Raw genomic sequence first — 15559 nt, 5'->3', positions numbered from 1 at the left:
TATTAGAAGTACGATCACCCAAACAAAAGACAGGAGATAACAAAACACCACACTATTTACAAATCCTTTATAAATATAAAACAAGTCAATATTTTGCCATTTGCCCCTCGCCTCCTTCCTGCATCCTAAACCAGATCTTGCAAAGCAATCGAATCCCAGTTCAGTGCGCAGTTTTGTTGATAGCGACGACGGTTAGCCGACCCATGGCATGCTTTCCACAAATGGCTCCGCTTCACACACGCCCCTGAACTTGGAAAGCGACCTGCTTCAAAACTTAATCTACAAAGTGTGCTTCAACACATACACGTCATGCGCTCGTGTCGCAATCGCCTCATCCCTCCCCTCCTCGTTCAAAGCCTCACGCTGGCGACGAGCCAACTGCGCAACACACCCCCAAGGTGACAATGCATTCCCCGGAGGAGTCTATCCAGCACAGAGCCAGCCTCTCTCGCTCTCTCTCTGCAGGCTGCATTCTCCGTCTGCAGATCCCTCAGGTATAAACACATTCGCCCAGCCTCACCCCACGAATCAAGCCGTCAGCACAATTGCCTTTATATGACGCTTCCAAAAAGGAACAATATAAGAGTTAGAAGTCACTTAAGGGCTTAAGGTGCTGAACATAAACTAAAAATCAATCCCTGGACTTCAGAGGCTTAACGACTGCCGCACCTTCGACGGCTCGTTGATCATTTCTGCTTTATACAGGCGGCTAAAAAAAAAAAAATGTAATATTATAGCCAGCATCTAAACTAGCAACCTTGCCTAACGATTCAGCGTGTACACTCAACGCTACTCCCTTTGCACATTCTAATCTTCAAACCGGTGTTACAACAAGACACCCAGGTGCTTGGTATCCATGCAAACTCAGGTGAATTGCAGGCAAGCAATTTCTTTGCAGAGAAGGTTAATCACCAGTGTTCGCTAAACAAAGGAGGAAAAAAAAAAACAACACAACGGACAACTTTTTCACTGGGGAGGGGGGTAGAAATTGACCGTTTTGGATATATATAAAAAAAAAAAAAAAAAAAAAAAAAAAGGGCAAATACAACACACTCTTGAAGCTGATTTAGACTTCAACACAAGAAAGGACCAACGGCTAGAACCTGAGCTAGCAATGGGGCAGCCGGTCAATCCAAGAACTAACCCAAGATCAATTCTAAGCAAATCCATCAATCACAATTCAGCCTCTAAAAAGTCCGATTTGGTTTCCTTCATCTTGAGCTGGACCACCAAATTCTAAACCATTCAACACCAGAGGGGAGATGACCAATCCTGTCCTCTTATAGACGTTACAGAACACAAACCTTGCAGAAAATCAGAACAGATCATCTAGATTGATAAAAGTCCTACTTACCGGCCATGCAAACTGGAAAGGGATAATAATCCTGCCATTCTCTCCGGGGTTTTTCCCCAGCTGGTTAAATTTGTTGTTCATATAGATAATATTCCCACCAAGCACCGAAGTCAGTCCAGAACCGTAGCTGCACGGTCCCGTGGGGGTGATCTTGGCCTGGAACTCCTTGAGGCACACTCGGAGATAGGTGTCACATTCATCCTTGGTGCAGTCCTGGTTGTGGGCGCTCTTCAGGTCGTCGCAGCATTCCCCGCTCAACAATTCTCCATTGACATTCTTCAGTGAGTTCAGCTGCAGCTCGAAATAGCCCGTGGACTGGGAAGCCTAAATATAACACATCAAATGGAAGCACACATCACTACGGAGCCCTGGGAGCTGCCCCGGGAACGCGTTTACACGTCGCCCCCACGGAGCGGGACAAATACATGTTAATTGCAACCTATCAATGGCAGACTGCGACCCTCCATCGCCCATGGAGTCCCCCCCCCCCCACCTGCACAACATTCTATTCCTATACTGCGTGAAATACCCCCAGGCTCCCTAGATAGTTGCACACCCTGGATTAACAATGTGCCTTATTATACCCACACACCAAGATAGATAGATCTATAGAAACTAATCGACCCTTAATTTAATCCAAGAAAAAAAATCCTAAAATCCACCAGGCTGATGGAGCAAAGACTTTATCCAATTACATTTTTTTTTGCATAGGTATACATTGCAATCAGATTAAGTCTGGATCTGGGTGGTCATACAGTTCAGGAATACAGATGATCCCGGGCAGCGTACAAAAACATATGCAGGGGGGACTTTAAAGAGCTCAGCACTCCCAACGTATACATTCTATACGGCTCTGCTGCCTGCCTTATAGTTCTAGAGCTGATCTGCTGCAAGATATTATTATATACAAGGCAGATTGACATTAATAGGTGTGTATAATGGATATATATATATATATATATATATATATATATATATATATATATATATATATATATGAGAAAAGATCACAAATCCTGCTTGACATGTAACCTATGCAATGCAAACACTGCTGCAGGCATGCAAAGTATACTGTACAAGGATATTTGCTTTATAAATTAAATGCAAAAAGTGCATTTAATAAAAATTGTATATAAAATGATATAATATCTACAGATCTAGATGTGATGACAGATCTGCCCTCCTATGTAATCGCACCGTGCACAGCACTGTGTGTGGCCATCAGAAACATAAAGAATAAATAGGATATATAAAATGGGTCTATATATATATATATATATATATATATATAAGGAATAAATAGATCTTTGCATTAGGTGGTCCGATCTCCCTCCTTTCCATGAAAAGTTCTTGCTCCCCCCCCCCCCCTATAGGGATCGCCCCCCACTAGTGATGTGGGGTCCCCCCTGCGCTGGTAGAGGGGTGCTGGGGTCCGCCTTACCTGCAGCCAGAAAGTTAGGAGGAGGAAGCCCACCGCTGTCAGGTGGCCGCCGCCTCTATGGAGCATGGCGGGTGAGCTCAGGGGAGAGGCGGCCGGAGGGCGGCCATGGAGTGAAGGCATCGGGCGGTCTAGCAGCAGCGCACAGACATGGGATGGATTGTCAGGGCAGCTCCCCAGCCGACTCCTCACATCGCTCTCCCAGCTCTCCCAGCCCAGGCAAACCAACATGTGAGCCGTCAGACTGACAGCCCACCTAGCCACTCGCGGCTGCCGCTGCGTCATTCATATTCATGAGGGGGCGGCAAGAAGAAAGGGGCGGGGTTATCCGGGCAGGGTGGCTGCAGGTGGTGAGTGTGAGCGGAGGAGCCACCGGCTGAGCGGGGAGAGCGGGGAGAGCGGAGAGCGGGCGTTATAGAAAGCGGCCACCCTCCGTACACCCCCCGCAATTCACCTACCTGTGGGAGAGACAAGACATGTGTACACTGATCACCTACTGTATATATACCATCCATATACACTGATCACCTACTGTATATATACCATCCATATACACTGATCACCTACTGTATATATACCATCCATGTACACTGATCACCTACTGTATATATACCATCCATGTACACTGATCACCTACTGTATATATACCATCCATATACACTGATCACCTACTGTATATATACCATCCATATACACTGATCACCTACTGTATATATACCATCCATATACTCTGATCACCTACTGTATATATACCATCTATATACACTGATCACCTACTGTATATATACCATCCATATACACTGATCACCTACTGTATATATATACCATCCATATACACTGATCACCTACTGTATATATATACCATCCATGTACACTGATCACCTACAGTATATATACCATCCATGTACACTGATCACCTACTGTATATATACCATCCATGTACACTGATCACCTACTGTATATATATACCATCCATGTACACTGATCACCTACTGTATATATACCATCCATGTACACTGATCACCTACTGTATATATATACCATCCATATACACTGATCACCTACTGTATATATACCATCTATATACACTGATCACCTACTGTATATATACCATCCATATACACTGATCACCTACACCTACTATATATATATACCATCCATATACACTGATCACCTACTGTATATATACCATCCATATACACTGATCACCTACTGTATATATACCATCCATGTACACTGATCACCTACAGTATATATACCATCCATGTACACTGATCACCAACTGTATATATACCATCCATATACACTGATCACCTACTGTATATATACCATCCATGTACACTGATCACCTACTGTATATATATATACCATCCATATACACTGATCACCTACTGTATATATACCATCCATATACACTGATCACCTACACCTACTATATATATATACCATCCATATACACTGATCACCTACTGTATATATACCATCCATATACACTGATCACCTACTGTATATATACCATCCATGTACACTGATCACCTACTGTATATATATATACCATCCATATACACTGATCACCTACTGTATATATACTATCCATATACACTGATCACCTACTGTATATATATACTATCCATGTACACTGATCACCTACAGTATATATACCATCCATGTACACTGATCACCTACTGTATATATACCATCCATGTACACTGATCACCTACTGTATATATACCATCCATATACACTGATCACCTACTGTATATATACCATCCATGTACACTGATCACCTACTGTATATATATACCATCCATGTACACTGATCACCTACTGTATATATACCATCCATGTACACTGATCACCTACTGTATAATATATACCATCCATATACACTGATCACCCACTGTATATATACCATCCATATACACTGATCACCTACACCTACTATATATATATACCATCCATATACACTGATCACCTACTGTATATATACCATCCATATACACTGATCACCTACTGTATATATATACCATCCATGTACACTGATCACCTACAGTATATATACCATCCATGTACACTGATCACCAACTGTATATATACCTTCCATATACACTGATCACCTACTGTATATATACCATCCATATACACTGATCACCTACTGTATATATACCATCCATGTACACTGATCACCTACAGTATATATACCATCCATGTACACTGATCACCAACTGTATATATACCATCCATATACACTGATCACCTACTGTATATATACCATCCATATACACTGATCACCTACTGTATATATACCATCCATGTACACTGATCACCTACTGTATATATATACCATCCATATACACTGATCACCTACTGTATATATACCATCCATATACACTGATCACCTACACCTACTATATATATATACCATCCATATACACTGATCACCTACTGTATATATACCATCCATATACACTGATCACCTACTGTATATATACCATCCATGTACACTGATCACCTACTGTATATATATATACCATCCATATACACTGATCACCTACTGTATATATACTATCCATATACACTGATCACCTACTGTATATATATATACTATCCATGTACACTGATCACCTACAGTATATATACCATCCATGTACACTGATCACCTACTGTATATATACCATCCATGTACACTGATCACCTACTGTATATATACCATCCATATACACTGATCACCTACTGTATATATACCATCCATATACACTGATCACCTACTGTATATATACCATCCATATACACTGATCACCTACTGTATATATACCATCCATGTACACTGATCACCTACTGTATATATACCATCCATGTACACTGATCACCTACTGTATATATACCATCCATATACACTGATCACCTACTGTATATATACCATCCATATACACTGATCACCTACTGTATATATACCATCCATATACTCTGATCACCTACTGTATATATACCATCTATATACACTGATCACCTACTGTATATATACCATCCATATACACTGATCACCTACTGTATATATATACCATCCATATACACTGATCACCTACTGTATATATATACCATCCATGTACACTGATCACCTACAGTATATATACCATCCATGTACACTGATCACCTACTGTATATATACCATCCATGTACACTGATCACCTACTGTATATATACCATCCATGTACACTGATCACCTACTGTATATATACCATCCATGTACACTGATCACCTACTGTATATATATACCATCCATGTACACTGATCACCTACTGTATATATACCATCCATGTACACTGATCACCTACTGTATATATATACCATCCATATACACTGATCACCTACTGTATATATACCATCTATATACACTGATCACCTACTGTATATATACCATCCATATACACTGATCACCTACACCTACTATATATATATACCATCCATATACACTGATCACCTACTGTATATATACCATCCATATACACTGATCACCTACTGTATATATACCATCCATGTACACTGATCACCTACAGTATATATACCATCCATGTACACTGATCACCAACTGTATATATACCATCCATATACACTGATCACCTACTGTATATATACCATCCATGTACACTGATCACCTACTGTATATATATATACCATCCATATACACTGATCACCTACTGTATATATACCATCCATATACACTGATCACCTACACCTACTATATATATATACCATCGATATACACTGATCACCTACTGTATATATACCATCCATATACACTGATCACCTACTGTATATATACCATCCATGTACACTGATCACCTACTGTATATATATATATACCATCCATATACACTGATCACCTACTGTATATATACTATCCATATACACTGATCACCTACTGTATATATATACTATCCATGTACACTGATCACCTACAGTATATATACCATCCATGTACACTGATCACCTACTGTATATATACCATCCATGTACACTGATCACCTACTGTATATATACCATCCATATACACTGATCACCTACTGTATATATACCATCCATGTACACTGATCACCTACTGTATATATATACCATCCATGTACACTGATCACCTACTGTATATATACCATCCATGTACACTGATCACCTACTGTATAATATATACCATCCATATACACTGATCACCCACTGTATATATACCATCCATATACACTGATCACCTACACCTACTATATATATATACCATCCATATACACTGATCACCTACTGTATATATACCATCCATATACACTGATCACCTACTGTATATATATACCATCCATGTACACTGATCACCTACAGTATATATACCATCCATGTACACTGATCACCAACTGTATATATACCTTCCATATACACTGATCACCTACTGTATATATACCATCCATATACACTGATCACCTACTGTATATATACCATCCATGTACACTGATCACCTACAGTATATATACCATCCATGTACACTGATCACCAACTGTATATATACCATCCATATACACTGATCACCTACTGTATATATACCATCCATGTACACTGATCACCTACTGTATATATATACCATCCATATACACTGATCACCTACTGTATATATACCATCCATATACACTGATCACCTACACCTACTATATATATATACCATCCATATACACTGATCACCTACTGTATATATACCATCCATATACACTGATCACCTACTGTATATATACCATCCATGTACACTGATCACCTACTGTATATATATATACCATCCATATACACTGATCACCTACTGTATATATACTATCCATATACACTGATCACCTACTGTATATATATATACTATCCATGTACACTGATCACCTACAGTATATATACCATCCATGTACACTGATCACCTACTGTATATATACCATCCATGTACACTGATCACCTACTGTATATATACCATCCATATACACTGATCACCTACTGTATATATACCATCCATATACACTGATCACCTACTGTATATATACCATCCATATACACTGATCACCTACTGTATATATACCATCCATGTACACTGATCACCTACTGTATATATACCATCCATGTACACTGATCACCTACTGTATATATACCATCCATATACACTGATCACCTACTGTATATATACCATCCATATACACTGATCACCTACTGTATATATACCATCCATATACTCTGATCACCTACTGTATATATACCATCTATATACACTGATCACCTACTGTATATATACCATCCATATACACTGATCACCTACTGTATATATATACCATCCATATACACTGATCACCTACTGTATATATATACCATCCATGTACACTGATCACCTACAGTATATATACCATCCATGTACACTGATCACCTACTGTATATATACCATCCATGTACACTGATCACCTACTGTATATATACCATCCATGTACACTGATCACCTACTGTATATATACCATCCATGTACACTGATCACCTACTGTATATATATACCATCCATGTACACTGATCACCTACTGTATATATACCATCCATGTACACTGATCACCTACTGTATATATATACCATCCATATACACTGATCACCTACTGTATATATACCATCTATATACACTGATCACCTACTGTATATATACCATCCATATACACTGATCACCTACACCTACTATATATATATATACCATCCATATACACTGATCACCTACTGTATATATACCATCCATATACACTGATCACCTACTGTATATATACCATCCATGTACACTGATCACCTACAGTATATATACCATCCATGTACACTGATCACCAACTGTATATATACCATCCATATACACTGATCACCTACTGTATATATACCATCCATGTACACTGATCACCTACTGTATATATATATACCATCCATATACACTGATCACCTACTGTATATATACCATCCATATACACTGATCACCTACACCTACTATATATATATACCATCCATATACACTGATCACCTACTGTATATATACCATCCATATACACTGATCACCTACTGTATATATACCATCCATGTACACTGATCACCTACTGTATATATATATACCATCCATATACACTGATCACCTACTGTATATATACTATCCATATACACTGATCACCTACTGTATATATATACTATCCATGTACACTGATCACCTACAGTATATATACCATCCATGTACACTGATCACCTACTGTATATATACCATCCATGTACACTGATCACCTACTGTATATATACCATCCATATACACTGATCACCTACTGTATATATACCATCCATGTACACTGATCACCTACTGTATATATATACCATCCATGTACACTGATCACCTACTGTATATATACCATCCATGTACACTGATCACCTACTGTATAATATATACCATCCATATACACTGATCACCCACTGTATATATACCATCCATATACACTGATCACCTACACCTACTATATATATATACCATCCATATACACTGATCACCTACTGTATATATACCATCCATATACACTGATCACCTACTGTATATATATACCATCCATGTACACTGATCACCTACAGTATATATACCATCCATGTACACTGATCACCAACTGTATATATACCTTCCATATACACTGATCACCTACTGTATATATACCATCCATATACACTGATCACCTACTGTATATATACCATCCATGTACACTGATCACCTACAGTATATATACCATCCATGTACACTGATCACCAACTGTATATATACCATCCATATACACTGATCACCTACTGTATATATACCATCCATGTACACTGATCACCTACTGTATATATATACCATCCATATACACTGATCACCTACTGTATATATACCATCCATATACACTGATCACCTACACCTACTATATATATATACCATCCATATACACTGATCACCTACTGTATATATACCATCCATATACACTGATCACCTACTGTATATATACCATCCATGTACACTGATCACCTACTGTATATATATATACCATCCATATACACTGATCACCTACTGTATATATACTATCCATATACACTGATCACCTACTGTATATATATATACTATCCATGTACACTGATCACCTACAGTATATATACCATCCATGTACACTGATCACCTACTGTATATATACCATCCATGTACACTGATCACCTACTGTATATATACCATCCATATACACTGATCACCTACTGTATATATACCATCCATGTACACTGATCACCTACTGTATATATATATATACCATCCATATACACTGATCACCTACTGTATATATACCATCCATATACACTGATCACCTACTGTATATATATATACCATCCATGTACACTGATCACCTACAGTATATATACCATCCATGTACACTGATCACCTACTGTATATATACCATCCATGTACACTGATCACCTACTGTATATATACCATCCATATACACTGATCACCTACTGTATATATATACCATCCATGTACACTGATCACCTACAGTATATATACCATCCATATACACTGATCACCTACTGTATATATACCATCCATATACACTGATCACCTACTCTATATATACCATCCATGTACACTGATCACCTACAGTATATATACCATCCATGTACACTGATCACCTACTGTATATATACCATCCATGTAAACTGATCACCTACAGTATATATACCATCCATATACACTGATCACCTACTGTATATATACCATCCATATACTCTGATCACCTACTGTATATATACCATCCATATACACTGATCACCTACAGTATATATACCATCCATATACACTGATCACCTACAGTATATATACCATCCATATACACTGATCACCTTCTGTATATATACCATCCATATACACTGATCACCTACAGTATATATACCATCCATATACACTGATCACCTACTGTATGTATACATCCATATACACTGATCACCCACTGTATATATACCTTCCATATACACTGATCATCCACTGTATATATACCATCCATATACACTGATCACCTACTGTATGTATACATCCATATACACTGATCACCTACTGTATATATACCATCCATATACACTGATCACCTACAGTATATATACCATCCATATACACTGATCACCTTCTGTATATATACCATCCATATACACTGATCACCTACAGTATATATACCATCCATATACACTGATCACCTACTGTATGTATACATCCATATACACTGATCACCCACTGTATATATACCATCCATATACACTGATCACCTACTGTATGTATACCACCCATATACACTGATCACCTATTTTATATATATATATATATATATATACCTTCCATATACACTGATCATCCACTGTATATATACCATCCATATACACTGATCACCTACTGTATGTATACCACCCATATACACTGATCACCTATTTTATATATATATATATATATATATATATACCTTCCATATACACTGATCATCCACTGTATATATACCATCCATATACACTGATCACCTACTGTATATATACCATCCATATACACTGATCACCTACTGTATATATACCATCCATATACACTGATCACCTACTGCATATATACCATCCATGTACACTGATCACCTACAGTATATATACCATCCATATACACTGATCACCTACTGTATGTATACATCCATATACACTGATCACCCACTGTATATATACCTTCCATATACACTGATCATCAACTGTATATATACCATCCATATACACTGATCACCTACTGTATGTATACCATCCATATACACTGATCACCTACTGTATATATACCTTCCATATACACTGATCATCCACTGTATATATATACCATCCATATACACTGATCACCCACTGTATATATACCATCCATATACACTGATCACCTACTGTATATATACCATCCATATACACTGATCACCTACTGTATATATACCCTCTATGTACACTGATCACCCACTGTTTATATATACCACCTATGTACACTGATTACCCACTGTATATATAACATCATTGTACACTGATCACTCACTGTATATATATACCATCCATATACACTGATCACCCACTGTGTATATACCATCCATATACACTGATCACCCACTGTATATACCATCCATATACACTGATCACTCATTGTTTATGTACCATCCATATACACTGATCACCCACTGTATATATACTATTCATGTACACTGATCACCCACTGTATATACCATCCATATACACTGATCACTCATTGTATATGTACCATCCATATACACTGATCACCCACTGTATATATACTATTCATGTACACTGATCACCCACTGTATATATACTATTCATGTACACTGATCACCCATTGTATATGTACCATCCATATACACTGATCACCCATTGTATATACCACCCATGTATACTGGGCACCCACTGTATATACCATCCATGTATACAGAGCACCCACTATATGTACCATCCATGTATACGGAACACCCACTGTATATACCATCCATGTATACTGAGCACCCACTGTATATACCATCCATGTATACAGAGCACCCACTATATGTACCATCCATGTATATGGAGCACCCACTGTATATACCATCCATCTATACTGAGCACCCACTGTATATACCATCCATGTATACGGAGCACCCACTGTATATACCATCCATGTATACGGAGCACCCACTGTATATACCATCCATGTATACTGAGCACCCACTGTATGTACCATCCATGTATACTGAGCACCCACTATATGTACCATCCATGTATATTGAGAACCCACTGTATATACCATCCATGTATACTGAGCACCCACTGTATATACCATCCATGTATACGGAGCACCCACTGTAGACACCAAACACCATCCATGTACACCGAGCACCCACAGGGTATTGCCTGATTACCATTCATATTTAGTGGGAAATTATTTGATCCCCTGCAGATTCTGTAAGTTTGCACACCTACAAAGAAATGAAGGGTCTATAATTTTTATCATCGGTGTATTTTAAATATTAGAGACAGAATAACGACCAAACATCCAGAAAAAACACATGATATAATAAATTCATTATAAATTGAGTTGCAGTTCAGTGAGTAAAATAAGTATTTGATCCCCTACCAACCAACAATAATTCTGGCTCCCACAGACTGGCTCCAGTATGCGCTCATGTGGTACACAGATCAGTCCTGTCAATTTAGGAAGGTGCTCCTAACAATAACTTGCTCTGTGTATAAAAGACGCCTGTCCATAGAATCTCTTTCTTTCATTCAAACCTCAGCATTATGGGCAGGACCCAAGAGCTGTCAAAGGACGTCAGGGACAAGATTGTAAACCTGCACCAGGCTGGAATGGGCTACAAGACCATCAGCAAGAAGCTGGGTGAGAAGAAAACAACTGTTAAAGCGATTATTCGAAAATGAAAGAAATACAAATCAATGATCAATCCCCCTCGGTCTGGAGCTCCATGCAAGATTTCACCTCCTTGGCACCCCAGATGTTTTGGAACTACATTTCCCATGATGCTCAAGCACACTGCAAAATGCATGGGCATCATGGGAAATGTAATTCCAAAACACCTGGAGTGCCAAGGTTCCCCATCACTGTCCTAGGGTAAGGATGATCATGAGAAAAGTGAGGAAATAGCCCAGAACTACACGGGAAGGAGGAGCTTGTGAATGATCTCAAGGCAGTTGGGACCACAGTCACCAAACAAACCATTGGTAACACAATACGCCACCATGGATTGAAGCCCTGCAGCACCTGCAAGGTCCCCTTCCTCAAGAAGGCCAATGTCCAGGCCCGTCTGAAGTTTGCCAATGCAATGAACTTCTAAATGACTCAGAGAAGGACTGGGAGAAAGCGCTGTGGTCAGATGAGACCAAAATTAGGCTCTTTGGCATTACTCGACTCACCGTGTTTGGAGGAAGAAAAATGCTTGCTATGACCCCAAGAACACCATCCCTACAGTCAAGCACAGAGGTGGAAACATTATGCTTTGGGGCTGTTTCTCTGCTAAAGGTACAGGTCGACTTTTCCGCATTGAGGGGCCAATGGACAGGGCCATGCATTGTAAAAATTTGGATGAGAACCTTCTTCCCCCAGCCAGAACATATGTCATGGATGGGTCTTCCAGCATGACAATGACCCAAAACATACCACCAAGGCAACAAAGGAGTGACCCAAGAAGTGGGGTGACCAGACGTCCCCTGACTGAGGACACTGTCCCTGGACCAAGTCTGTCCCTTGTTTTGTACCCTGATTGCAGGTGTTTGCCCTGTGGGCCGAGTCCAACTCCGGGCTGCAGTCACTGCTTTTTTCCCCCTGCAGTGCCAATCCAGCCTCGACCCCCCCCCCCCAAGCGGTGCATAGGTGATTGGACACACACGGCTGTGCTGGCCACTCTGCTGAATGGAAGGAAGGAGTAGGGCAGGGGCCCAGACTGACACTCAGGGAGGAGCTTCAGGGGCCACACAACAACTGACCATTGGCTGCAGCCGGCAAAGAGACTACACCTGACCAGCGGAGAGCAAGAACCACATTGTTGAGGTTCAGAGAGAGACCCAGGGGGGTCCAGAGAGAGAGAGAGAAAAAGATAGATCTACTATACATAGAGAGGGAAATACAGTATATAGAGAGGGAGATACAGTATATAGAGAGAGGGAGATAAAGTATATAGAGAGGGAAATACAGTATATAGAGAGTGGGAAATACAGTATATAGAGAGGGAAATACAGTATATAGAGAGGGAGATACAGTATATAGAGAGGGAGATACAGTATATAGAGAGGGAGATACAGTATATAGAGAGGGAAATACAGTATATAGAGAGTGGGAAATACAGTATATAGAGAGGGAAATACAGTATATAGAGAGGGAGATACAGTATATAGAGAGGGAGATACAGTATATAGAGAGGGAGATACAGTATATAGAGAGGGAAATACAGTATATAGAGAGTGGGAAATACAGTATATAGAGAGGGAAATACAGTATATAGAGAGGGAAATACAGTATATAGAGAGGGAGATACAGTATATAGAGAGAGGGAGATACAGTATATAGAGAGGGAAATACAGTATATAGAGAGTGGGAAATACAGTATATAGAGAGGGAAATACAGTATATAGAGAGGGAGATACAGTATATAGAGAGGGAGATACAGTATATAGAGAGGGAAATACAGTATATAGAGAGTGGGAAATACAGTATATAGAGAGGGAAATACAGTATATAGAGAGGGAAATACAGTATATAGAGAGGGAGATACAGTATATAGAGAGAGGGAGATACAGTATATAGAGAGGGAAATACAGTATATAGAGAGAGGGAGATAAAGTATATAGAGAGGGAAATACAGTATATAGAGAGTGGGAAATACAGTATACAGAGAGTGGGAAATACAGTATATAGAGAGGGAAATACAGTATATAGAGAGGGAGATACAGTATATAGAGAGGGAGATATAGTATATAGAGAGAGGGAGATACAGTATATAGAGAGGGAAATACAGTATATAGAGAGTGGGAAATACAGTATATAGAGAGGGAAATACAGTATATAGAGAGGGAAATACAGTATATAGAGAGGGAGATACAGTATATAGAGAGAGGGAGATACAGTATATAGAGAGGGAAATACAGTATATAGAGAGGGAAATACAGTATATAGAGAGAGGGAGATACAGTAT

General features: G+C 38.9%; 1 protein-coding gene across 1 annotated transcript in view; it reads right to left on the bottom strand.

Moving 5' to 3' along the window:
- JAG2 (jagged canonical Notch ligand 2) overlaps positions 1–3023 on the bottom strand; it is a gene marked incomplete at its 5' end in the record, with an annotated part of 141906 nt that extends 138883 nt beyond the window's left edge. The window contains 2 exons of the mRNA XM_082275851.1: positions 1355–1678; positions 2796–3023. Coding sequence (XP_082131977.1) covers positions 1355–1678; positions 2796–3023 — 552 coding nt within the window. The remainder of the gene's footprint in view (positions 1–1354; positions 1679–2795) is intronic.
- Between the last annotated feature and the right edge of the window lie 12536 nt (positions 3024–15559).

The sequence above is a fragment of the Pelophylax lessonae genome (genome assembly GCF_965119305.1).
Source record: "Pelophylax lessonae genome assembly, chromosome: 13".
NCBI classification, from domain to species: domain Eukaryota; kingdom Metazoa; phylum Chordata; class Amphibia; order Anura; family Ranidae; genus Pelophylax; species Pelophylax lessonae.
The sequence above is the reverse complement of the archived record's forward strand: the minus strand, read 5'-3'. Positions and strand labels throughout refer to the sequence as shown.